General features: G+C 33.5%; 1 protein-coding gene across 4 annotated transcripts; it reads left to right on the plus strand.

Annotated features, from left to right (window-relative positions):
* Positions 1-5,622: 5,622 nt before the first annotated feature.
* LOC18424180 (Major facilitator superfamily protein) lies at positions 5,623-26,214 on the plus strand. Of its 4 annotated transcripts, XM_020661544.2 has the most exons (14): positions 5,623-5,928; positions 7,407-7,518; positions 14,963-15,075; positions 15,165-15,466; positions 19,805-19,880; positions 22,113-22,199; positions 22,287-22,367; positions 22,488-22,520; positions 22,979-23,032; positions 23,141-23,182; positions 25,176-25,254; positions 25,564-25,634; positions 25,717-25,800; positions 25,922-26,214. In XM_020661544.2, exons 1-14 carry the CDS (start codon positions 5,752-5,754, stop codon positions 25,931-25,933), a joined length of 1,323 nt encoding a protein of 440 aa, XP_020517203.1. In that variant the 5' UTR covers positions 5,623-5,751; the 3' UTR covers positions 25,934-26,214. The 4 variants fall into 4 exon arrangements, 3 of the variants coding, with proteins under 3 accessions (XP_020517203.1, XP_088703835.1, XP_088703836.1); XR_016041327.1 differs by lacking the exon at positions 25,176-25,254; XM_088847709.1 differs by having other exon boundaries at positions 25,717-25,939.
* The last annotated feature ends 527 nt before the right edge of the window (positions 26,215-26,741 follow it).

Raw genomic sequence — 26,741 nt, forward strand, 5'->3', positions numbered from 1 at the left:
TTTATTTTGTATTTTCTTATGTGGCAAATGCTAAGATGCTAAGTGTAGGCATCAATAACCATTGCATAATCAATATCACCAGAATAAGTAGAAATTTTATTATCAAATTTCTCAATTACATGAAGTAGGAACAAATTATGCTCATCAACTAAGGGTCCTCAAGTATAAATTTGTCCACGCTTTCTAATTGACACTTTCAATGATCGAAAGCAGACTTCAAAGCCCTTTTAAATAAATAAGGGGACAGATATTATATTTTGCCTCATACTAGATACAAAATATACATTAGTGAGTACAAGATCGACTGCCTCTATATAAAACCTACATGTTCATACACCTAATACATCATAATAAGTATAGTTCCCCATGTAGATGTGTTTCTCCCCACTTTTTATTTCCTTGAAGTCCTTGAAAAGATTGTTTGAGCTTGCCATTGATTAGTGCATGTATCTACCTACCATTTTTTGATGTCATGGTCTGTAAGCAAGTATTCTGAGACCACATAAACAAGTTCACGCATCCTACTCTCATTTCCACTATGCTTTGGAATTGGCAAGTTTTTGTTCTATGAGCAACAATTTTTTAAATAACTTGGGAGACCACGTATGAAACATTTTGGCGGTCCTTATTTAGCATCTTGGTTGTAGGGCTTGGTTCCTTTATTCTTGAACTCATTATTCTTCTTATTAAACTTTCTTTGAAATTTTTGGTTGTTAGGTTTGGGTTGGCTAGATTTGGAGGTCTTTGAGCAAGCATGGGCCCACTCTTTTTATCTTTTTTTATGTGTTCTTGTTCTAATGCTAGTTGCATCGGGAGGTCCCCTAAAGTTAGAGATTTGGCCCAAATGGCTAGTAGAATTGTTATAGCTGAACTCGAAAAAATTGAAAAACTACCTGGAACGAATTTGAATAAGTGGAAGAGGAAGATGAAATTTATCATCATCCAATATAGAATTTTATATGTACTAAAGGAAGATCCACTAGTAGTTGGTGATAAACCAACTGAAAAAGAAAAGACAAAGTTAGAAAAATTATTAGAAGATGACATCATAGCTGATACTTCAATGCTAACTTTTATGCAATATGACCTCATTAAGAATTCGAATATTATGTAACACCTAGGAAAATACTAGATACAATAAAACTAAAATACGACACAACATCTTAAACTCGACTCCAATTGCTATTAGAGCAATTTAACTCATTTAAAATGAATGAGGGTAATATGTGCTCCCAATTTAACTCATTTAAAATGAATGAGGATGATAATGTATTGGAGCACATAAACAAAATGCTTGTTACGGCTAATGACTTAGCCATTGCTGGGAATGAAGTTCCCGAGCACATGCAAGTTTCCACAATCTTAAATAGACTCCCACCTTCATAGAGGATAGTAACCATAATACTTAATGTCAACTATAACAATTCTACTAGCCATTTGCTAAGTTATGTATGAGCAGCATAAATAGTTTCTAGGTTCTAAGCAATATAAAATTAAAGAAACTAACCAAGTGCCACCAAAATATACAATATGTGGTCAATATTTGTAACAAAGTGGGATAGTATCAGTTATCAATTTATTCCAAAATTAAAGGAGCTAGATATTTTGGGGATAAAATTAAAAGAAGTATTTATAATTGAACTTATCTCACAATTGGAACTAGAAATTAACGAATTTCAGCATCTAGCACATGTATCGGAGTATAATATATGAGAGGAAAAATAATGTATAATAATGATAACCAAATTTAATCTCATGAAGCAAAATTAAATCAACAACAATGATGACAATTTCCAAAATATAATGATGTTTAATGAGGGAAAAAGTTTATACAAGGTTGCAACTTTAAAATATAGAAATATGGATACACCTCAAAAATCCATCGGAGAAGGTTGTTTTAATGTTGAAAAACCGTCTAGTTGATCATCTCAACATATAAATGGATGAATATGACAAACAAAAAAAAAAAAAAAGATTTGATTCCCGGAAAGAGTAAATCTTACGACTGTCAATTTTCAAGATTTTCATATATTTATAGATCTACTTGATTTTAACTATTTTTAAAATTTAAAATTTTATAGTTATATGTGACAATAGATTTTCAAATAATCCTAATAATTTTTTAGGCCAAAATTACATGATAAAATTTGGGGGTGTGTTTAAGGTTGCAACCTTATGTGGTAACGACAGCCTTTAATGAGAGGCCGAGTTCTTAGATAATACGAGGGGCGCCCTTTTGATAACTGGCCAATAAGCAACTCTAGAGCGGGCTTGATAACATTAATGCCAAAAAAAGAAGAAAAAAAAAGTGATAGGTGCCTGCCATTTGGTGCTCCCTAATGCTTACAGGGTTAGTGGTTACTGGTGCTAAAGAAAATTGCCGCTTATAAAACGTGGCAATCTAGAAAGAAGATATTGTTGGAGTCAATTGATAAGCTCCCCTTTTTTTTAATTATTAAACCCTAAAATAAAGAGAGAAACAAGTTATATACTATTAAAACATGGACAATGTATTAGGGGAGAGAGACGACAACCTTTGGTTGCAAGTAAGATGGTTTCCGTTTAAGAGGTAAAAAACCAAAAAATAAAGAAGGAAGTTGTAGAGGGGTGATCCCATGTGATCCTTAGGAAGGAAGAAAAGGAAAACATAATGAATGGGTAGGGCCTAGACGAGCCGTACGATTGATTTGTTAATGATTGAGGAGGGAGAGTTTTGGTTTTGTTATTACCAGACCTTCGACCCAAAAGGTAGACCCGACCCCGGTTCTTGGTATAGGTTTCGGTTTTTGAACCTAACGGGCTGGTTTGGGTTCAAAACTTGGACCCGAACACTATTTGGGTTTGGGTCCAAGTCCAGTTGGATCCGACCCGTCTTGCAAACTGTTGGAGATAAAATATTTTATTTTAATTCGTTTGGATGTATTCAAAGTAGTATATAATAAGAACTTGTAGTCATTTTTAGTTATTAAACGACAAATCATATGGCTTGGAATCTAATGGCGGATGATTGTGACCTTGTTGCCAATAATATGGATATATGATGGCAAAAAAAAAAAAAAAAAAATGAAGCTCATGATTAGAGGGTAACAATGGATCCGACTAGACCCGGGACCCAACGGGTACTGGTATGGGTCCATGTTTTGGACCCGACCCATTGCCACCCCTAAGTAAAGCAAACCCTACTTGAGAAAACAGAAGCTGGGATCTGAGAAGATGTGAAGGCTGATGATCACAAAGCTCAAATTTTATTTCAGAAACGCTTTGGAGAGAGAAGAAAATAAAAGCTTTCTATAAACACACGAGCTCAGTTGATTTTGGTTGTTATTCTCATCTCTCTAACTTCCGATATTTATAGGAAGGAACATGGGCTCAATGTTCCATTTCTCAACAGGTCTATGAGAAAGAAACAGATTCTCATATCTCATGGTTATCTATCCTCATCTTACTTGAATGTTAGAAAAAAAACTTTGAGAAAATAATTATTTATTTATATATTACATTTAACAAAATATTTTAACGATAGATAGAAAAAAACTTTGAGAAAATAATTATTTCTTTATATATTACATTTAACAAAATCCTTTACCACTGAATAAATATTAAAATAAATACACATGAGATTCTTCCTATAAAAAAAGCCTAAAAAAAGTAGGTGAGGCAGGGTGAGGCCTTGTGACCACACGTGATAATGTTACTCATTGAATTAGGTTAAGGTTGGAACCTTCTAGAAACCACACCCTTTTTATGTAACTATGGTACTTTTGGCAAGTGCTATCGAAATCCTTGGTTAATGTGGTAGTATTTATAAGGTTTTATAAGAGGCCTAGGTTTTACGATAAAAAGTAAAGTTGCTCCTCAAAACTTCATTGGAAAATAGTTTTTGTAGCAGGAAACCTCAAATTGATCATTTCAATATTACCAATTGTAGATTTAAAAGAAAATAGTTTTAAGGTCTAAAATAAGGTTTTTTGTAACACATTATCTACACTATCTCCTTTTAAATATTTACATACTTGCTTGACCTCCCAATTTTGGAGCTTCAAATTTTAAAAGTACAAATGAAAATAATTTTTCAGACCTAAAAGTTTCTTGTTTAAATACTGTTTTAGGAAAAATTTTAATAGAGCCAAGATTTTAAACAATCAAATTAGAGCCCATATCAAAAATTTCACTAAGAGAGGTTGTTTTGATGTCCAAATATCCTCCAATTGATCTTCTCAACATCAAGATGTACGGACATGAGAAAAAAATGGATTTCAAGTTTTCGAAATAGTTTTCATCTTGTAACACATTTTTTTATCGTAAATTTTCAAGTTTTTATAGATATGCTCGATCTACACTATTTTTGAGGCTTTAAATTTTATAATTAAATATAAAAATATATTTTAAGACTATTACATAGATTTCCAGTATTGAAAACTATATTTCTTGCCACTATTTAACGGTAGGCTTTACTTTGAATGTTTAGAACCTCGGTTTTATACAAACCGCAACCTTTATTTTCTAATGTAAAGCCGGAGCCTTATTCTAACTGCACTTTTATTCACAAACGATACACACCAAATAAATTAGATGACGAAGACCATATTGTACGCCTTTGTTTTAGCAATGTTTGGAGAGTCGTCAATCACAAAATCTATCTCCTCAAGAAAAAAAGAAAAAGCAAAAAAGAAAAAGAAAAAAAAAGAAAAAGAAAAAGAGAAAGGAAAAAGTGTCCTCACGACCCTTTCCTTTGAAGGAAAGAGGGTATTAAAGAAAAAAGAAAAAAAAGCAAGGTGGTAGCTTTTGAATTGTGAGGCCACATTTGCAGTGTAACCATGGAAAAGTGTTCTATGTGTCGCGGGGATGCATTTCTATATTTACATTCCCCATCCATCCGAATATGTAAATGATGGTCTTTTCTCAAAAAAAATATATATAATAATAATAATATTATTATTATTTGAATAACTCTTTCAAAATTTTTTTTTTTTTTTTAATTTGTTTTTTTTACACTCCATGTTAGGGATTATATGCCCTAAAAATTAAGGACAAAATATATTTCAAAAATAGATTATTAAAGGAGGTCGCATATCTGCATATGAGTCCGGGGACTCACAGTAACCTTATCCCAACAACAATGTAAAAAGGGTGAACTTTACCATCCATGGAATTCACGTAGAAGCGACTCTATTCTACCGCTTCACGCCATTCCCATTCCCATTCCCATTCCCATTCTTTTCGGTCGCTTATGGAAATAAATAAGCATGAAATAGATGGGAGGATGCCGCACCATCGCACCACCTACCATTCTCTCTCTCTCTCTCTCTCTCTCTCCACCTACCATTCTCTCTCTCCCTCTCTCTCTTACATGTAACTCTCCATTTATAGATATTCTGTCTTTTTATTCAGCATTTAATGCCTCACTATACCCCAAAATCTTCTAATCCATCATAAAATATCTCATTTTTATGAAAGTTGAATGCACAAGGAATTAAAGTAGGCATAGAACATCAAATAACAATAGCCACATTCTTTTTGGCTACATGATAATTGGCAAAAAAAAAAAGCCACAAAATTGTGGCACCAAAAGTGACATGAGCTAAAGAATTTAAATTTGGCTCATAATCCACTGGGACAGTTGCTCAAACCAGAGGAAAACCCTCTTCACCTTACCACTTTATGAAGGGTTTCCCTCCTTGTATTGGCCTCACTCCTCTCCCCCAGATACAGAGAGAGAGAGATGATTAGGAGTAAGGAGTGAGAAGAAAAATGGTGGGGAAATACTTGGAGTATGAAGGGCTTGGGCACCTGTTTGTGAGTGTGTTCCTTTACTATTTTGCTTCTTTCATGGTGATTCCAGTCATCACAGATGTTACCATGGCGGCCGTGTGCCCCGGGCGGGATGAATGCAGTGCGGTTATCTACCTGACTGGCTTGCAGCAAGTGGTATGCACATCTTCTCTCTCTCACATAAAGACATGCGTGCATGCTCTCTCTCTTGTTAATTCTCTCTTTTTTTCAGATGTCAGTGGAGAGAGTGCCCCTACCCTGAGTAAGAATTGAGCCTAAAACGTAACGTTGTAAATCGTCAAGCGCTAACAAAATCAAACAAGGCTACGCTATTTTCCTAAAAATCATTTTTTCTTTGGGTGAGAAAGGGCCTCTATCCTTAATAAGAATTGAGCCTAGTAGCACTGCAAATTGTCAAGCTTTCACTGTGATAGACACACACAAAGACACCCAGGAATAGGTGCATGCTCTCTCTCTCTCTTTCTCTCTCCCACACACACAAAAAAGTGCATATGCTTATCTCTCTCCCTCTCTCTCCAAAAAAAGTAGTGGGAAACGTGAATCGTAGGCCTTCTCCGTTAAATAACATAATAATTAAGTGGTATTCTGACTATATTGGAGAATTAATTGGTGATTAATTTTTACAAAGAAATAGTGAAGCTAGATTCCTAGGATACATTCTTGGAACATGTTACCTAAGACGTCAACCGTCCATTTCGATGCAAATGAATTGGGGCCGATGATAAACATCAGACCCACCAAACACAATGCAATTTGATACTGTTGGATTTGTTCTTGGATTTATATGCAAATGAATTGGGGACTTTTGTGGTTACCACAATTATCCCATCGATAAACAACGGGCCCACCAAATAAATGCAATTTGACGCTATTGGATTTGATCTTGGATTTATGCTTTATGCAAGTCTAAACTTAATTTAAGATCTTACTAAACAATATTATGTTCACTTTCACGCGCACTAAAAAATATGTTAAGTGATTTGTAGACGTAAATGATTTAATAATATTAGTGTTTCCCTTTGTTTTTTTATTATTAATGAATTCATATTAATAATATCAGTGTTTCCTTTGGCTATTTATTATTTTTTTGCAAAAGTATACAACAGGACCACTTACTTTTTGTACAAGATGGGTGGTTGTATTTATGTCATTGATCAAGCTTAAAGTTCAAAAAAATATTTTTCGAAATTTGTGACAAACCCAAACTATCAGATTTCACATCCAATGACTATAAATAATTGTGACCTCTGGGAAAAATGGTTTCATTGTATACAATCCTTATTGGTTTTTTCCCCCAATTAACACCTTCAAAATGTACCTCCCTGATCTATTGAAAAAGAGGGTAGGGACTTGTCTTCCCTACTAAATTACCAAAAAAATTGGCTGAAATTTCAAAATATGAATTCAAATTTTCAAAAAATTAAAATTTAGAATAAGACACATAAATTTGGGTGAAATTTTAAAATATGAATTCAAATTTTCAAATTTTAAATTTGCATAGAAGTCCTGAAGTTCTAGTGCTATTTGCTAGGTTCAATGGTAAATTTCCATCCAAACTTGCTTTTCATTTAGAGATGTTGAGGGTTTTGTGTGTTAAAATTTTGATTTTTCAGATGACAGGCATGGGAACTCTAGTGGTGACACCAGTTGTGGGGAAACTCTCAGATGAGATGGGAAGAAAAGCTCTCCTTACCTTCCCCATGACTATTGCGGTTCTACCTTTAGGTAAGTCTCTTTATTAGAATGATTCTATTGAAAAAATGTTTTATTAACTTGCTTTAAGCTAAGTATTTGTACTTAGGGAAATGATTAGTTATATATACGACATGCAAATGTGATAGTTCTAAAACATCTACTACCACAGATGGTGAGTCTAATTTGGATAGGGTCGCATCAAATGCTTAGATGCTGACTCCACCCACCTATGTTTGATTGACATATAATCCAAGTTCCTAGACTTATGAAGCCACATGAATTTGGCTTTTATATATGGACGCGGTTAGCATGCGGCTAAGCCCGCACATGTACAAATGCGGGTTTAGCAATAAATATATTTTTTAAATATAATTTGATCTTAAGTTTTAGATAATATATAATCTTTAACATGAAAATCATGAATATGAAAATAAATAAATTTTGAAAATTATAAATAATAATTATAGTAAAAAACATTTGGATCATTACTTACAATTGTTTTTAGATGGACCACCTATTTGCATGGATGTTGTATACCTATGGACTGCATATTGTACAAATGCGGTCTAGCCCATATGAAACAAGTGTTTTATATATGTATTTGTGTGTGTGAATTTGAGGTTAGTCCACTAGCTGATAGCTATAGTATTAGCCCAACGGCCCAAGGCCCAGATTGTCTAGCAGTCACAACCTCATTTCGTAATATAATTTTAATAATTTTTCTACAAATCCAAGTCACATGAAATTTTAGACGATCATTCTTCTTATCAAGACGCACCTCGTGAGCTAACAGGATATTTTCTTTATTTATATATATGTGCACGTGTGTGGGGTCATGGTGAGTATGCAGGCATCTTTCAATCACCACTGTCCAAGTTTGTTGGACATTGGTGATTAAAAAGTTAGCAGCAATCCTGCATATAAACATTTTCTTCTATATATATATATATATATATATATATATATATATATATGAACATTCTCACCTCCTTTTTATTCTTTTGGTTCTATTTTAGCGTGGAAGAATTTGGGGTCTATGAATGTTGAGGACGTGAGGCATGCGATAGATGTACTTCTAAGCATTGAAGTATGGGATTAATTAGGGTATTTGAACTTTACTTTTGATATTCCCTTAATAGAATTGGATAATTTTGGGACTTCGAAATGTAGGGTATTTTTTAGGGAAATTATCGTTAATAGACCTATATTTTACTATAATTGAAAAAAAAAAAAAAAACCCAATTTTTCAAAACCTCACTTATACCTTTTCTCACAATTTTCGGCTTTTTTTGGACCAAAATAACCTTCACGGTAATCTTTTTACCGTAAAGAACATTATGATAATTTAAATATCGTAATAAGTTGCAGGAGTATTACGGTAATTAAAATACCGTACTACCTTAAATTAGTATTACGGTAATTTAATTACCGTAATGACATTACGGTAATTTAAATACCGTAATAAGTTGAAGGAGTATTACGGTAATTAAAATACCATAATACCTTAAAGTACTATTACAGTAATTTAATTACTGTAACATTGCCCACGCCTCATTAAAAGAACACAAAAGATTTTCTACTCTCGCAGGAGTCTACTATCTATTTACTCCCTCGATAAAAATCCATGCTAGTTGTATTTTTCAAATCTCAAATGTTTAGGATATAATCTCTGCTACTTATAGAATAATTTCAGCAAAAGAAATTTTCAAGAAAATTATTCTGTATATTAGAAAAACCTAACACTTCAAGATTGAATAGAAACTATCCAATTTTCAAAGAGCTAGATTTAAGTGTCACAGAACTCACAATTGAATTCTTTCAAAAATAAATTAGTAATTTTTATTTGGTTCTCAAAATTTTGGAAAGAAAACATTTTTAAATAGGTGTTTTTTAGCGAGAGAATAGATCCACATCGTGCTCCTATGGGAACATGAATTTTTTGAAAAATACAGCTTCGAAGAAGACTACTGTGAAGGGAGGAGAGGGGTAGCCCTGATATTAGCTTCGGTTTGAAGCTTTTCAACCAATAAGGATTTGGAATTGACCGGGAAAGTATTACAATAATAAGAATTTCGTAAAGACTTCCCCACACATTACGGTAATTAAATTACCGTCATAATAATTCAACGATTACCGTATTTAAATTACCATAATACTCTTTAAAGTTTTTATGGTGTTTTAATTACCGTAAAGCTTAAAATGTATTACGGTAAAAAAAACTACCGTGAAGGTCATTTTGGTCAAAACAAAAACTGAAATTTGTGAAAAAGGGTGTAGGCGAGGTTTTGAAAAGTTAACCGCATTAGTCGAACACACATTACATGTGTATTCAAGTGTATCAAGCACGAAATGGAAAATATAAAATTTTAAATTCTATATTACGAAATTATCGAACAAGTATAGATAGAGCACAATGATCATGGGAGAGATAGGCATCTCTCATCGAAATTGTTTTTATCATTTGTTTTTCTTTTTTGAATTTGGAAGATTTCCATTTGAGAGATGTTGAAAATTTTCTTGAATTTGGAAGATTTCCATTTGAGAGATGTTGAAAAATTTCTTGAATTTGGAAGATTTCAATTAGAGAGATGTTGAAAAATATGATGAACTTTGCATGTATTTTACGTATCTCCCCTACGCAAATCTATCTTCTTCCCTCGATTTTCATTTATCAATGAAAAATAAAATTGAAAAAATATAAGAAGAAGTTGATTTTTTTTTTGGGTAAGTGAAGAGTTTGATTTGAGTGGCATCAAGAAAACTCGAGGTGCTTTTTCGAGTGGTGTATAATATGCTCACCATCGAAATGAAGTCATGCTCTTATTGAATGACAAGTGTCACGCACTCGAAGTGTGTTTATATGTGTAGAATCAGATGTTTTGTGGGTGTTTCTCAGGACCAAATCTGTCATCTTCTTCTTTTTTTCATTGAAGGACTAAAACATAAAAATGTCCACTACAATGAAAGAGGAACATTTTTTTTTCCATTGAAGGCCTCATGCATGAATATGTCCACTACAATGAAATAACAACTTTTTTTTTCAATTGAAAGACTCATGCATGAAGATGTCCACTAGAATGAAAGTAGAACTTTGACCCTTTGAGAGGGACTTTTTAACTACTTCTAAAAAAATTGGTTATTCAGATCGAAACTAATCGGGAAACCAATCAGGCGGATCTGGATTCTGTAAATTGGGAACCAACCAAATACCGCCATCAATTGGCTGGTTCTAGCTAGTTCTTTGATAGAACCAGTCGGTTTTGTCAGATCGAGGTTAGAACCAACCCCACTTTTTTATTATTTTTTAATAACAAGAATTGGCTGGTTTGGGCCAATTATCTCTGATTTTATGACAAAACTGGCCAGTTCTGTCATAGAGTTAAACAGAACTGACGTCACTTTTATTTTATTTTTTATTTGGTATACTGGATTGTCAATCTGAATCACCGATCCATCGAACCAGATAAAAAATTGGAACGAATAGGTTTTTTAAAACCTTTATCCGAACTAAGTTCAAAATATCTCAGCCAACATGTGAAAGCATAAGCTAACATGAGTGATGTCAAGGGGGGACTACCAAATGGTCCACGTAGAGAGAAGAATTCCACGATACCCCCATGATATTGGCCGAGTCGAAGCAGCAAATTTCAAGTCTAATGTTTAGGAATAGACCCAATTCATATGAAATGTGATTTTAATAATGATTTCGTCATTTGAGATCAGATTGAACCATGCTCATCCAAGGGTCAATAATGAATCTTGTTTTTTATTTTTTATTTTTACTTAAAAATGATATTAATTTGAAATTTTGGTTTTAGGTTTATTTTAATAAGTAACATTGAATAAAATTAATAACAAACTATTTTGAATAAAGAATATTGTCCAAAATAAATTTAGAGGCATTTTCAATATTTTAAATTATTTTTATTTAATTATATTTGTAAAAAAACATCTACACCAAAATTCAATTAATTTTTTATTTAAATAAAAATAAATAAAATAAAATACGAGACTAATTTTTGGCCTTTGGAAATTGGCCATATGAGATCTCAACCATTCGGCATGATGTGGGCGGGATACTTTTCCTTGAAAAAAAGTTAAACGGAAGATCATTTACATTTGGTACATGGTGATCACATTAATCTTGACCATTGGATGTAAAATTGGGTGGCTGCAATTATTCTATTGACCAAGTTCAAACTTCAAAATAAATTTTTTCGAACTTTATGACACATTGAAGCTATCAAATTTCACATCGGATGATTGTAAGTAATTGTGACCACCTCGTATCAAAGTTAAATGATCTCATTGTATACAATCCCAAAGTTAAAAGATATTTATTTTATAGACAATCATGACATGATACATCAACTTTTGCTCTAACGTTGAAATAGCTATTACGCACCCATTATGGAAAGAAAGAGCAAGCCTTATGAGCTGAAACCAATCTTTTTGGTTTAGGGGTGCAGTTTGTATAGAGCCGAGGCTCTAAACAATCAAAATAAAGCATACCTTTAAATACTATCAAGAAATGTAGTTTCAATACTAAAAATCTTTGCGATAACTTTAAAATACATTTTTATTTTTAATTATAAAAATTTAAAGTTTCAAAAAAAAAAAGGTAAATCGAGCATATCCCTGAACATCGGACTTAAGAAAATTTGCTGCGTGAAGTCATCCTACGTCACTCCTTGAAGAATAAATTACCCAAAAAAAAGAAATATGAACGCTTTTGTCATTCTGAAAACATGGCACAAAGTTTTAAATGTTTTTTTTAAGCTGCATCGAGATGAAATTTGGAGGTAGTGTGCGCTTTTGTTGGAGCACATATGTGAAAAATATAAAAATAAATAAATATAAAATAAAATAAATAACTTTTTTGATAATTTATTATTTGTAAAATATTTTGTAGGTATGTGGTATTTAGATACGTAGACGTTCAAAGTTTAGATCAATCCAATGTATACGAAAAATTAAATTTGAATTCTTAGAACATGCTCTGGATTGTCTAATCAAATATTTGACGGTTGAGATCAATAAATTTTAGGTTAACTATATTATGAAGTTTCAATGGTGTTTCAATCATTCTTTTTTTTTTTAAATATAATTTGCATTCTTTTTTAACAAATTTATACAGTGAAGAGTTTAAACACCCAAAATTTCATCTCAAGTCAATCCATATAAAAATAAATAAAATTGAAATACTTAAGCATACTCTTAACTTCCTGTGAAAGTATAGATATTTAAAAATTTACCTCAATTTACTGTCTATAAACATAAATAAAATTGACGACTTAGATGTGCTCGCAACTCATGCAAGTTTTTTTTGCTTTTTGTGTAAATCTAAACCTTCTATTTTGTTAGACTTACCATGAAAGAGCTATAATTTTGAAATCTCACACAATTTTATAGACATCGCCATGCCATTTACGAAAACTTCTTTGAACAATTGGTTAATAACATCTCATGATTGATGAAATTCTAGCTTAAACCAAACATAATTTTTTTGGAATTCCCGAAATTTCATGCATACTACCTGAGATTTTTTCAATTATCATAAACTTACTTCCGCTTTCTAGATTTTGGAATTGGAAATTTCTAATTCTAATTCTAGCTTCCAGCTCCTGAATGCCCCCATAAGTAATTCCCAAATTCTCAACTAAATTTTTTTAAAAAATCAATTTAAGATTTTACCTCAAGATTTTAATCCATTTAGTTACCAAATACTTTTTTTACAAAGCCATGGTTTACATAACTTTAAACAATAAAATTAGGTATTACTTACTAAACTCTGTCCAAGGATAAAATTTTGGATCCAAAATCTTTTTGCAATTATTTGTATTTGATACAAGGTGGTCACAATTGCTTACAAACATCCGATGTGAAATCTGATAGCTTGAGTATGTTACAAAATTCAAGAAATTTTCTTTGAAGTTTGAGCTTCGTCAATAGCAAAAAATCATCTATCTAATTTGACATCTCATAGTCAAGATTAATTGTGACCACCTTGTACCAAAGATAAATGATCTCATTGTATACTTTTTTTAAAATAAAATATAAGACCCCAAATAAGATACCAATCTATTCATAAATAGTTTAAAAAAGGGCAATCCAATATGCTCTTATGCACATGTACTATAATCCAAGGGTCAAGGTTCATTGTGGCCTCCATGTATTAGATATATGTATTTTTCGGCTAAGCCCGCATATATAGAAATGCGGGTCTCTTAATAAATCTATTTTTTAGATGGATTTTAAGACTTAATTTTTGAAGACATGTTATCTCTAACATGAATATCATGAATATAAAATAAATAAATAAATTTTAAAAATTAAAAATAATAATTCTAATAAAAAAACATTTAAACCATTAATTCCCATTGTTTTTAAATGGAAAACCTACTTGCATCCATCTTAGATGGATTCTTTACATTTTCTGGACTACATTGGTAGAAATGCGGTCCAGCCCGCGTGAAACAATTTTCTTTACAAAGAATCTCTCCTTCCTCCAAGCCTCTCACCGCCCTAAAATAGTAGTGTACAATGAAACACGGTTGATATCAAGGTTTTGAAAAAGCGTTGATGCCGTGGACGCTCAAAAGGAGCACAGGCACATTTTGATGGTTTAGATTGAACATGCTCATCCAAAGGCCAATATTGAATCTCCTTTTTATTTTAAATTTTTAATTTAAAAATCAATTGATATAAAATTTTAGTTTTAAGTTCATTTTTATAAGTAAAATTGAGTAAAATTAATACAATAAATATTTTGAATAAAAATACTGATCCAAATAAATTTAGATGTCTTTTTTATTGAAAATATTTTTTAATTATGATTGTTTAGTTACATTTATAAAAATATACCTACACTCCAAAATTCAGATAGCTATCTTATTTAAATAAAAAATAAAAAATAAAAAATAAAATACAAAACGAACTTTTGGCTCTTGGATATGACCATATGTGATCTCAACCACTCGAAGGGTCCTCTCGACATCACGTGGACGAGATACTTTTTTAAAAATAATGGAACGGTGACTCATATAGTTCTTCCAATTATTTATGTGGTTCGACAGATTGGCGATCTAGATCGACGATTTGGTTTACCAAACTTAAAATTTAAAAAAATCAGTTGGATTGGTTCTCCCACAGAACCAATCGTTTTGTGACTTTTGTCTTAGAACCGGTTTGAACCGGCCGGTTCAGGTAGATTTAAAAGATACGCAAAAAAAAATTAAGGTGGATCCAGTATGTGCCGGTTCTACCATAGAAGCAACTGGTTCGGCACATCAGCAAAGGATCATGAACCACGCACATGTTGCGTTAATGGTACGTGCTCCTGTTGAGAGCCGTGCACCAAAAATCACAGTCGATTGCAGGAAAACATCCCCGGCCACAGACTTCAATCCATGGCCATGGAAGGAAATGATGGATTGAAAAACATTAACAATGTGCTCTCTCTTCTTTGTAACAGCGGTTCTTGCGTATGGCCGGTCCAAGCCCTTCGTCTACTGCTACTTCGTCCTCAAAACCCTAACTGCTATGGCTTGCGATGGCAGCATCCAGTGCCTTTCTACAACTTACCTCGTGAGTCCCCTTCTCTCTCTCTCTCTAAAATTCCCTGGCCTCAAAACCTTAATCGCTATGGTCCCCGAGCTCAAAACTCTTTTACACAGGCGGATTGTGTACCGGTAGGGGTTCGAACATCGGCCTTTGGCTTGCTCTCGGGGACAAGTTTGTGTGCTTTCGTTTTTGGAACCCTAACTGCGAAGCTTCTCTCTGTTCCTGCCGCTTTCATGGCTGCCTCTACAATTGCAGGGTTAGCTGTTGCTTACATGGTGGTTTTTTTGCCAGAGAGGGAAAGGGGGGAGTTTTATGGTAAGGTGGAAGGGGTTTCTCGAAGAGAAAGAGGAGGGCAGGTTTCGGTTTGGAGGAGCTTGCCTTCTGTTTCGGATTTTACGTGCTTGTTGAGCAGCAGGTGATGTTTATTTTATTCAATAGTCTATTTTCTACAGTCACCGTATTTGTAATTGTTTAGGTCGAGTATGTGGCCTCTTTAAATCATAAATAAATTAATTTTTATATATTTTTTAAAAAATTTTAATATAACTTTTTTATATTTTACTTTTGACCGAGTTTAACTTTCAAAATTTCCTACATAAAAACGACTGCTCACCAAATTTTCTACTAAAAATTCTTCAAATAAGTGTTATTGAGGGTGGTGAATCCTAAATAATAATAATTAGGGGTCTGATAGTATTTTACTTGAATCACTCTAGATAAATTATAAAAATAAAATATAAGATTTTAAATAATTAAAAAGGAAAATGTTCATATAAGGTTGCAACCTTAAAAATGTAGAAATAAGGTTGCACCACAAAAATCCGTCGTACAAGTTTGTTTGGGTGTTGGAAAACCCTTTAATTGATCATCTCCACATCAAAATGTAAGACTATATAAATAAAAAAAGATTTTGAGTCCACGAAATGGTGTATCTTGCAACACATTATTTGACTGTCCATTTTCAAGATTTTCATGTGATTCTAGATCTACTTGATTTAAACCATTTTTAAAGTTTAAAATTTTATAATTAGATATGAAACTAGATTATCAAGCCATTCTAAGAATTTTTAATATTAAAATTATATTTATGATAAAATTTAGAAGTTTGCCTAAGGTTGCAAGCTAATTAAAATATCCCTAATTGTTGAGGATTATCATTGTCGCACTAGGTTATTTGCGTCATTTGGTAGTTTGGCGTTTAGACATGTAACGTTATTTTCGTAATTTAGCTCAAGTTACTAATATCCCAAATTATCAAGATGAGATAATGGATGTTTAGGATCTCAACCCCGAACTCAGATAACCTCTAAAACTAAAACTATAGTAATGATAAGATCTTTTGAGCCCTTCAACAATATAATTAAGCTTATGGTGCCACCATGGATGGAAACCATGGTAACTAAATAGCCTTGCGCTGATTTCGATTTTTCCACCAAAGATATTTGTTGCAATTCGGCGTAAAATAATGTTGTTTAGACTATTAAATATATATATATATACAAAGAGATCATTCATCTTTTCTACAAAGAGGTCAAAATCACTATTGTACTTTAAATTTCAAAAAAGACTTTATGACTCACCCAAGCTATTTAATTTGACATCTAATAAGTGGAAATGGTTGTGACATCTTTATAATAAAAATTAAAGCTCTTTATATACAACCCCATTATTGGAAATATGTGATACGGGATTTATAACATTATATAATAATAGATATTAGTTAAATGGTCCTTGTCTACTAGAGTAATGATATGCGTATTTTAGAAAATGCCAGTTGGATTGGAACCCAATTTCCCTAAATCTCTGGGCAGTTTCCTCTGGAACCACCCTGTTCTCCTACACAAATTCCCATTAGAAACTGGCTTGTTCAGTTCCCATTAGGAGCCAGTTTGACAGAAGTTCCCATCAGGAACCTGCTTGTTCTCTAATAGAACTTGTTAGGGAATCCGATAATCTGGCCTCACATTTTATTTTTTTACTATTTTTATTTTTTAAAATTGTTCAATTTTCTTTTTTTTTATTGGCTAATTCTCTTGAAGCCAACTGTTCTTTGACAAAATTCATATGGCCAATTCACCCTACCGATCCAGGTTTAAAAATTGAATGTAACACATTGGTTATTTGGAAGGGAGTGGAGATACAAGGATTTTTAAAGAAATTAACATATATTATGAAATTTCATCTATTGTTTTTATAGCAGCAAATATAAAGTACAATGTGAAAGAAAGACCTATGTGATCTTTTACCGAGGAATACATTTCATTTTATTTTATTTTTACTACTTTCTTTTGGCAAAAGATCACTTACAGGTGGCCTTTATTATAATAAGATAAATTTCAAAATAAAATCAACATAACAATAAAACCAAGATTTTAACAACTTGATGCCATTGAAAAAACTATGCACTATGCTTGAGAATAAAAGATAAGATTGCAAGAAACAAAAGGAAGAGTGCTAGAGATTACCTCAATCGAGCTTATTACACGTCACACTGAGTCACCACCATCTGATGATGCTGGATCAACGGTCTAGCTTCAATCTCAAGCCAGAAAAACAAATTTCGGCCAAGCCACACCAATGGAACATTAACCCATCTGATTACAAACTCAAACCCTAAGTGAATTCTCTTAGCAACCTAGTATGAGAGAGATGGATTCTCTTTTTGTTAAACCCTAAAACCATTAGCTATAAATCCATATTTTAGAGATAGGAGAGAAGAACTCCATAACCTAAACCTTTATATTCTTTCACAATGTGGGAGAGAGAGATCAAACATGAGAGAGCTAAACTTTCTTAAGAGAGAGAGATAGAAAGATAAAGTGTAGAGAGTTTTTGGTAGAGACAATCCATTTTTATAGGCTTTGAATAAGATTAGGGTTTCTTAAAATTTTCTTTGGCTTACCTCTTCTTGTGAGATTGAACATAGATCGTCGATCAATGGTGACTTGTGGAGTGAGAGATCAGAGCCATCCATTCCATAGATGGACCATCAACATTATGGAAAGTGCATGAATTATTATCTCCCTTTCCTAGACTATTTTCTCATCAATAAAAATTAAATAAATTAAATATAATCAAAATATTGTGCATATCATAAAATAGCACAAGTCTATTCAATATTTTCACAAAATCTTTCAAAGATATATCAAGTCAATATTTAGTCAATATCTTTCAACCATATGGCCACATGCCATATTACTAAAAAAAATAGGAAAAAGAATAAGGGCGGGGCGGGGCATGCCACCCAAGGGCGGCACTCATGGGCCCCACCTTCTAAAACTATGACGAGCTCATGTGCACAATGGGCATCCATGATATTTTTATATATTTAAAATTAATAAAAATATTTTAGAATATTATTTGAATATTTAAATAATTATAAAATCAATATCTTTAATTTTATAAATCCAAAAATTATAAATAAAATATCCAGGGGTTCATAAAAATTCAAATAATAATCTTAAACTAATTTCCATCATAAAACAAATACAATTAAATTAATTTGATGGGAAAAGGATCCATATGGTTCAGGAATCAACAATCATGAGACACTCCACCTTCAATTGTAGACTACAGACCACACTTGCTTTATCAGACCGACCCAGTGTTTCCTATGACCCACAGTCCAAGCAGGGGCTCTTTAGCAGGTCACCAAAGTCCGGCCGATGAGCCAAGGGATCGCAATCCCAGTCTGTAGATTTCAAGTCCTCCCCTATAGACAAGTCAAGGTCACCAAGACCTTATGCAACCATAGCTCTATGGCGCAAAGGGTATCTCTCACACATGTATACGCTTCACCCTAAAATGTGGATTTCTGGCTTTTTCGAACGATCTATCGATATGCATGCTGTGTGATGGTACATGGATGAGGTTTTGACCCATCTCTGTAGGCCATCATCACATACAAAGCTCATTCATCCAGGCATATTCTCCGACCTCATTAAGGGTTAACCCATTAGAACCCTTATCTGTTTGTTCTTTATGCCCAGGTAACATGGGTTTTTCCCAACCGACTGGCCTAGATCGTCAAGCACAGTCCGATATCTGCAAACATTGTTTGCTTAGTATAATCTACGAAAGACCACACTACCACTGAATTCATGTTCCATTCTATCATTTCATTTTACAAGTACTTGAAAGGCCTTTAAAGGCCACATAAACTCAACACAATGCTCCCATAATACTTAGTGCTGCGTCTAGGGCTCCAAGAGTTACAAGATGAAAGTAAATCATAATATGTTTAGTGAGCTCACACTACAAAAGTTGTGAAACTAATCTATGTTTTACACGCAAAGAGTGTAAATCCAGAATGGAAGTTTGGTGACGGGGCGAAGAATATATTCAACTTTCGACAAAGAACGTGTTTTGTTATAGTGATCTAGAGAAATGTTTGATTGTGTCCTCTACCTAATGTGTCAAGATTTTGGTTTCTCTCATGAGGCTCTCTGTGGTCTCCACTACCATGTTCTTGGCTTAGTCAAAAATATGTCTAATTCAATCGCAGCGCTGTAAATTCTGCTTGTACTTGTTGGCTGCAATTCTTTTACGACACTATAGGGCAGTGTTCAGAAAATCAATGCGGCCAAAGTGGAAAGCATGCGCATACACCATCCATAAGGCCATTCATGCATTTACGACATATAGTTGACATAACAAATATATTTATAACTCGGCCGAGTTCGAGTGGCCTTGGCCGAGCCTTGAAACACTTATGTGAGATGTTTTCTGACGTGATATTGTGTAAACTATACAGCTCAACATTTTCAAATGCGTCTGTTGTTACATTCTTCAGCACACTTGGAGAGACTGGTCTTCAGGCTTCCTTACTGGTATCTACTCCTCCTGTCTAGGAGATTTGCTTTTCTTATTTGCAGTATTCTTTATTTAAGGTTCTACACAAAGTTAGAAAATAGAACTGTTTTTCTTAGACAAATAGAAACATCTTTCAATAGTCTATTTGCTTTTGATAAACTTTGCAGGTCTCATTTGTTTTGTCCCTTTTCCCTTTCTGTTATTTTAGTTTGTTGATTCATTACATTAAGAAAGAATATCATGTATCTTGTACTTATTTTATTAGTAATTTGTAATCAGGTATCATGCCCTTCTTTTATTAGTAATTTGTAGGTTTGTAGGCTGAGATCATTGTACATATACTCATTAGAGACACATTTTACAGAATGAGATCAAGACATCTGTGCTCATTAGAGTATAATGCCTTGAAAACAATGCTTTAGTGATTCATTGGAAGTCAATAGCAATAGGGGAATTCTTACTTCATATTTGAAGCTGAAAAGTCCAACCAACACGGTTGTCTTGGCAGGTTCAAGCTACATAGCCTTGAACATGATGCCTTAGTTCCTACTTATAAAATAATAATTATAATAATGATGATGATGATAATAATGATCAACTATTAACTTTTCATGGAAACATTATGACAAGATAGAGATTATGTTTTGGTGCAATCAACCACTTCTATTGAATTATTTGGAAACATAAATAATGATCAAAGATTAACTTTTCATGGAAACATTATGTCAAGATAGAGATTTTGTTTTGGTGCAATCAGCCGGTTCTATTGAATTATTTGGAATGCATAAATAATTATGCTGGGAAATCATATGTAACCCGTATGTTTCTTTTATCCTTTTCTTGTCATACACCATGGGACCACTGGTGTTATCTGGAGTACTAGGAAACCACTAAGTTTTGCTTTATAAGAGATTGTCAAAAGCGGGATACACACATTCAGAATTGACAAGTAGTGGCATAGTTTGTTAAACTTATACAGTATTTACGAGCTAAATACTTTGTTATGTTCTCTTTTTAGTCTGCCAACTTCGGAAAAAAAGGTTATAATTTCCTGGTTTCATGTCTGTGTGCTGGGTTAATCAAATATCCAGAGGAGGTATATGTGGAGTTACATACATGAGAAAAACATGTAGTGTGGAAGGGGACAGCCATGTAATTGGAAATAGGTTTGACATTATTGCACGTTGTTTTTGCTTGTTAAAAAAGGGGAAATCAGGAAATGGGTAGAATTGAGACCTCATATCCAACCACTCATTCTGAATATGGAGTTGGCTTCCAAGTTGGCCTTCCAAAGGGTGTGGTGCAAAATCATCTAATTGATATTGAAGATTTCTTCCATGTCTATGATGATCCATTAGTGCACTAATTCTAGCCTCATCTATTAGTAAATACTAAGAACATTCTAGGAATGGGCTCAAGGCTAGATGGTTAGGGTGTCAAGCCACTACAAGGTGACTTTTTGAGTTCCATTCTTATAATGGGTAGGGGACCCCTTCCTCGTTGAACTACCCTAAAAGCAAAAAGATGTCAGATTAGTTGCTGTTCTGGTGTTGTGCTGCTGTGTACATTAACTTTAATGGAGAATTCCATCTACACCATTATTACTGTGTGGCATTTCCAGTATGGTCATAAGGTCATCACTGTCCCATCAATGGGTTGGGTGGTGATTGGGGGAGTTAACCGTTCTCTGGGTTAATGAAAGACAGGTTTGGAGGACCCAATGAAACCATCAGTATCCAACCCAGTGATGTGATGTTGATGGCTCCCCATGGACATACTCTTGAAATGATCATTTAATTCACAATATATGTTGACTTATTTATTCCCTTATTACATACCTTGGGGCAGTGGAGTGGTGTATGGTTGGTTCCCCATTATTGTTAACGCCATCTGAGGGGCAATGTCTTTCTCTTTTTTCATAAGCCACTGTCCTTACTGTTAGGTATGCTTTTCTGAATGCTGGAAATTATTGCTTGCAAGTTCTTTGATTGAATTTGGATGTGAGAATTTTAGACATTTGAGTCTCAGTTGCCAGGCTTTATGTTTGAGAGTATTTGTTGAGTTATTCTGGTCGACTCTGTATTGTTTGTTCTGATTGAAGTTAGCATATTATGATAGAGCTTGAATTTAAGGAATTTCATAGGTTCGTGTGCCTATGCATATTTTTTGAGCTAATTCTTCTTTTTTGCTCTGTACCTGAAAGTAATTAACTTGACATCTGTAATTGCATATCATTTACTTTACTGCAGTACTATTTGAAAGCTCGATTTCACTTTGACAAGAATCAGTTTGCCGATATACTGTTAATTTGCGGGATTGCAGGGGCCACTTCTCAGGTACTTGTTTTGAGAATCTTTCCACTTGGTATTTATGTTTCAAAAATTTATTTCAGAATAATCATATGAAGCTGTTGGTTTTTGCAGATGCTTTTCATGCCAATATTAGCTACTGCTGTCGGTGAGGAGAAGTTGCTTCGTGTGGGACTGTTCGCATGCTGTGCTCATGTATTACTCTCTGATAATAATTTTTGTTTTGGCATTCTTGATTTATAATTTATCGATTTTTTTCCTTCTCCATATCGAGTTTTGAGTTCGAGACTTGCTGATATTTGGAAAATAATGCAGACCTTCCTGTACTGCATAGCATGGTCCTCAGCGGTAAGTTTCTATCAAATTTAATTAGTTAAATATGATCCTCCTATAGTTTTATGACACAATGAAATTCCATCCATTTGTTCTTGAATATTTTAATTTTGATCCCTTTTTCAACCTATTCCAGAATTCCTTGTAGTGCCCTTTGATTTCTAACAGCTATTACCTAACCAAGTATTGACTAACAAAAGAAAAAGTTGGATAAAGAACTAATTTCTATAGTAGTAAAACAGCCAAAAACTAACCATTGGGTCATGTAAAAATGAAACTTGCTACATTTTCTTCCTTGTATGTTTCAAGTAACATTAGCTCTGCTTCGTTATCTTGTTTATTTGTGTTTTAGTTGTTTCCCTTAAGATCCTTCTTCAGTATGGGTATTCACAATTGGATATATTGACCTTACATTGAAAACCCTCAACTCATCACTAATAGTATTCTTCTATCAATTTTGTGTTCTTGTGTAGGTTCCATACATCGCATCTATGTTTGCATTTTTTACTGTTTTTACTACTCCATGTGTGAGTATCCTACTGGTTGTTCTATTACTCCAAATTGACCTACTTGCTTTGGAAAAGTGTCTTAAACCTACATTTCTTTAGCTTACATCTCTTTATTTATGCTTGCAGATTGGGAGTATCGTGTCCAAGCAAGTAGGGGCTGATGAACAGGTACTGTTCCTACCATAAACATTTTTTCTTTTTTACAATTAACATGTCAAGCCAGTGCAGTTGATATTTGACTCACTTTGTTAATGCTTCATGGTTTTGTTGCTTAAGAGGGATGATGTTTGATGAAAATTACATTAGCTTTCAGATAATTTTTTTTTTGGATTAATTTTCCTCTTATATACAAGCCAAATCCTCATAGTAGTTTGTGCAATATTTTCTCCCTTGATAGTTGACAGTTTGTTCCTTTGATTCGATTTTTCAAATTTAGTTGTCTTTTGGAAATTAAGCTATGACGAATGGGTCGATACCCTCTTTGGGCCCTAGGAAAACAATATTTTAGTAATATGAGAAGATTATTGCTTGAATTTATTCTGGAAATGGGAAGAAGATGACTTATTCTCCATGTACATTAGCATGATTGGAACATTGTCCAAAAAATGCCTCCTTCACATATTCATGAATTAACAACTCCACAAGTTGTTAAAAACTCTACTTTTGATTCTGATACAACTAAAGGCAATGACATCAGGTTTCTTGTACATATTATCTGACATGGGTATAACACCCATTGCAAGTATTTATCCGCTGTAGCCTCCCTTTAGGAAAGTGACATCTGAAAAGCAAACTGTTGTAACAAATAAGTCCTCTTTTATAGTATACCAGATTGTAGTCCCATGAAAATGATGTTGATGCAGAAGTTATGATGAATGATGCTCATTAGTTTAGAGCAATCGACATGTGCATTTGGTCAAGAGTGATTTTCATTGATTCTTAGTCATAGCCTCACTGTATTTGATAAGAACTGTCAGTAATTTGCAAGGTATATACTTCACCCCAAAAGAAAAAAATAAAAACTTTTGAGATATATATGCGTGTGTATGGATTCAATTATATTAGTCATGATGGTTGTGTTACCATCCCACATTAATATACATTGGACAATGTCAAACCAGGCTTGGTGGCATTGAAGAATGGCATTATCCATAATGTGCACCTTGTACACTGTTTTATAATATCGCAGCTTGTCCTATTGATCTAAGTTTGTAAGGTTAATGAATAATAATTTGTCAATTAAGAAGTATCGTCTATTTTTGCTCAACTCCTTTAGTGATTCGGCTGGATGGGAAGTTACTGATGCATTTTGGAAGGGTAATGAGTGTAATCTTTATGCTGCTGATCCAGCAAATCAACTTCATTGAGCTTCATATGCTTGTGAAATTCTAGGTGGGGTGTTTACAGAAGTTAACTTCAGAGCCAAAAAGCTTGCAAAAGCTACTGGCAGATCTATAATGTTTTCGTGCCTGCCAAATCCTTGTTCACATACTATGATAGAAGTTTCTTTGAATAGGCAGTCCTTATCTTGATGATCTTATGTAAGTAAATTAGGATTTAAGATTGTTGGTATGAAATGATAAAGATGTTGGAAAATTCATTCCTCTCATGTGCAACAGAATCGGATTTTGTTAATTCGAACTTACTGTCAATGGTCATCCTTGCATATCCAGTTTACAATGCTGCAACGAGTTCTGCAATTATATAGCAGGAAACAAGAATAGTAGTGGACTCAAATATTGACCCATATGAATCCACCTTCTTACTTCCCATCACGATGAACATCCCAACCAGAGAAAACATAATTTTAACAACCGTTCTGTTCTACTCGTCCAGCAGAAATTATTTATGGCAAATTTTGGAGTAAAAACAGTTTACAGTCTGCAACAAAGTATCAGATGTAACAATATCAACATGCGCAATTTAAGGGTGCTATGTCAACACTATTTAGCTTCTAATTGGAAGGTGTTGCTATTCTACCACTTCCATGGGAAATAATCTTTTGATCTCTGTTTTAAATGCTCACCCAAATGCAAGCCGGTAAATATCCAATTGACATTAATTATTTTGAGTATGAGTTTATGTCATGTTTCATCACAAAAACTTAGTTCAATCTGCAGTAATTTAATCTTGTCTACTTTTACTGAAAAACACATCTCAGGGGAAGGCTCAGGGGTGCATTTCTGGGATACGTTCCTTTGCAAGCGTTTTATCCCCGCTCGCAATGACACCTCTCACAGGTGTTTGACCCTCCCTTGAATTTTGCTAGAGAAAATGCACCATAGTCCAATGGACTGAGGTCTGTGGTACTCCAAGGTTTCATCCACCATCGACTCCCGTGCACAGATGGTTGGCAATCAACTGGCACAGGGCTCGCATGGAAATTCACCCTGATAAACTTTATCTCCAAATGATCGGTGAATATGAATGGTCGATGTATAATGTACCATTAATCCGAAACCATAGTCTATTGGACTATGTTATGTTGTGCATCATTTAGATTGTTCAAGAATCATCCACTGAGCTTGCATATTCTATGATTCTTTCAGCTTTGTTTCTATCGGAGAGAGCACCATTTCCTTTCCCAGGTTTCAGCATCATGTGTGCTGGTTTTGCCTCTGTAAGTGTTTTGAGTGATGAATTTTGTTTAGATTTGATGATGGGGAGACCATAACATAAATAAGTTTATCTCTTTTGTGCAGTTGATAGCCTTTGGCCAAAGTTTTGTGATGAGGGCTGCTCCTCCAATTTCAACTCTCAAAGCCAGCAGTAGCAACTATGTGCAGGTGTAATTATTGGAAAATGAAAATTCCAAGTAAATAATTGTATACCTACTTAGCCCAAAAGAAAATGTATATATCAGAAAGAACCAGCATTTATTATCCCTATTACAATGTAAAATTGTAGGTGAAGCATTAGGGATGGAGGTTTCACCATTTGCACTAAAGATGCAGGAGTGTAGGCACAGGTTTGCACCTTTGGGTTCAGACTAGGATATGTTCCTCAAGAATAGGTGTCCATTAGTGGCCATGAGCTTGGGCCAGTACTTCACTACTGATTTGTATTTTAGACGGTATATTGGAGTGTCCATATACCTCACAAGATTGCAACTGATAAAAGTTAAAAAGAAAATCAAGTAAAAAAGTTGACCAAAATACTTATAAATGTTTCAGGGTATTTGGTCAATGTCTTTATTCAAATTATATTTTCATTTTTTAATTAAGTGTGCCCATTTAAGATGAGTATACATCCAATTTCACGTGAATAAAATTTGTAGAAGAAAATAAAAATAAAAAATAAAATTGATCAGCCTGGATTCAATTCAACTGTTTGAAATTGTGCTTGTGAACCCTTCAAGTGTTTACGTGATGTGGATGCTATACATTTTCTTTTCTAAAATAATGCCTGCCATAGTTGGTTTTCTAAATATAGGTAATATATATAAATAAAAAGTGTGGTTTATATGAGGCTTCGACCTTAAACAATTAAAGGTGTACCTTCAAACCCCGTTAAAAGATCCAATTATGGTGCCATAACCGCTTTAATGGTTTGATAATTCATTTCCAATACTAAATATTAAATCTGAAAATTGTCTAAAATAACAGGTTTATAAACACATGAAGATATTGAAAAATGACATTCCAAATCTGTATTACAAGATTCACTTTATCAAAATTAGAAAAAGGTTATATAAGTTCGCAACCTTATATTGTAGAAATAAATTGTT

The sequence above is a fragment of the Amborella trichopoda genome, chromosome 9 (assembly GCF_054954075.1).
Source record: "Amborella trichopoda isolate Santa Cruz 75 chromosome 9, AtrichopodaSantaCruz75HAP2 v2.0, whole genome shotgun sequence".
Lineage (NCBI taxonomy): Eukaryota > Viridiplantae > Streptophyta > Magnoliopsida > Amborellales > Amborellaceae > Amborella > Amborella trichopoda.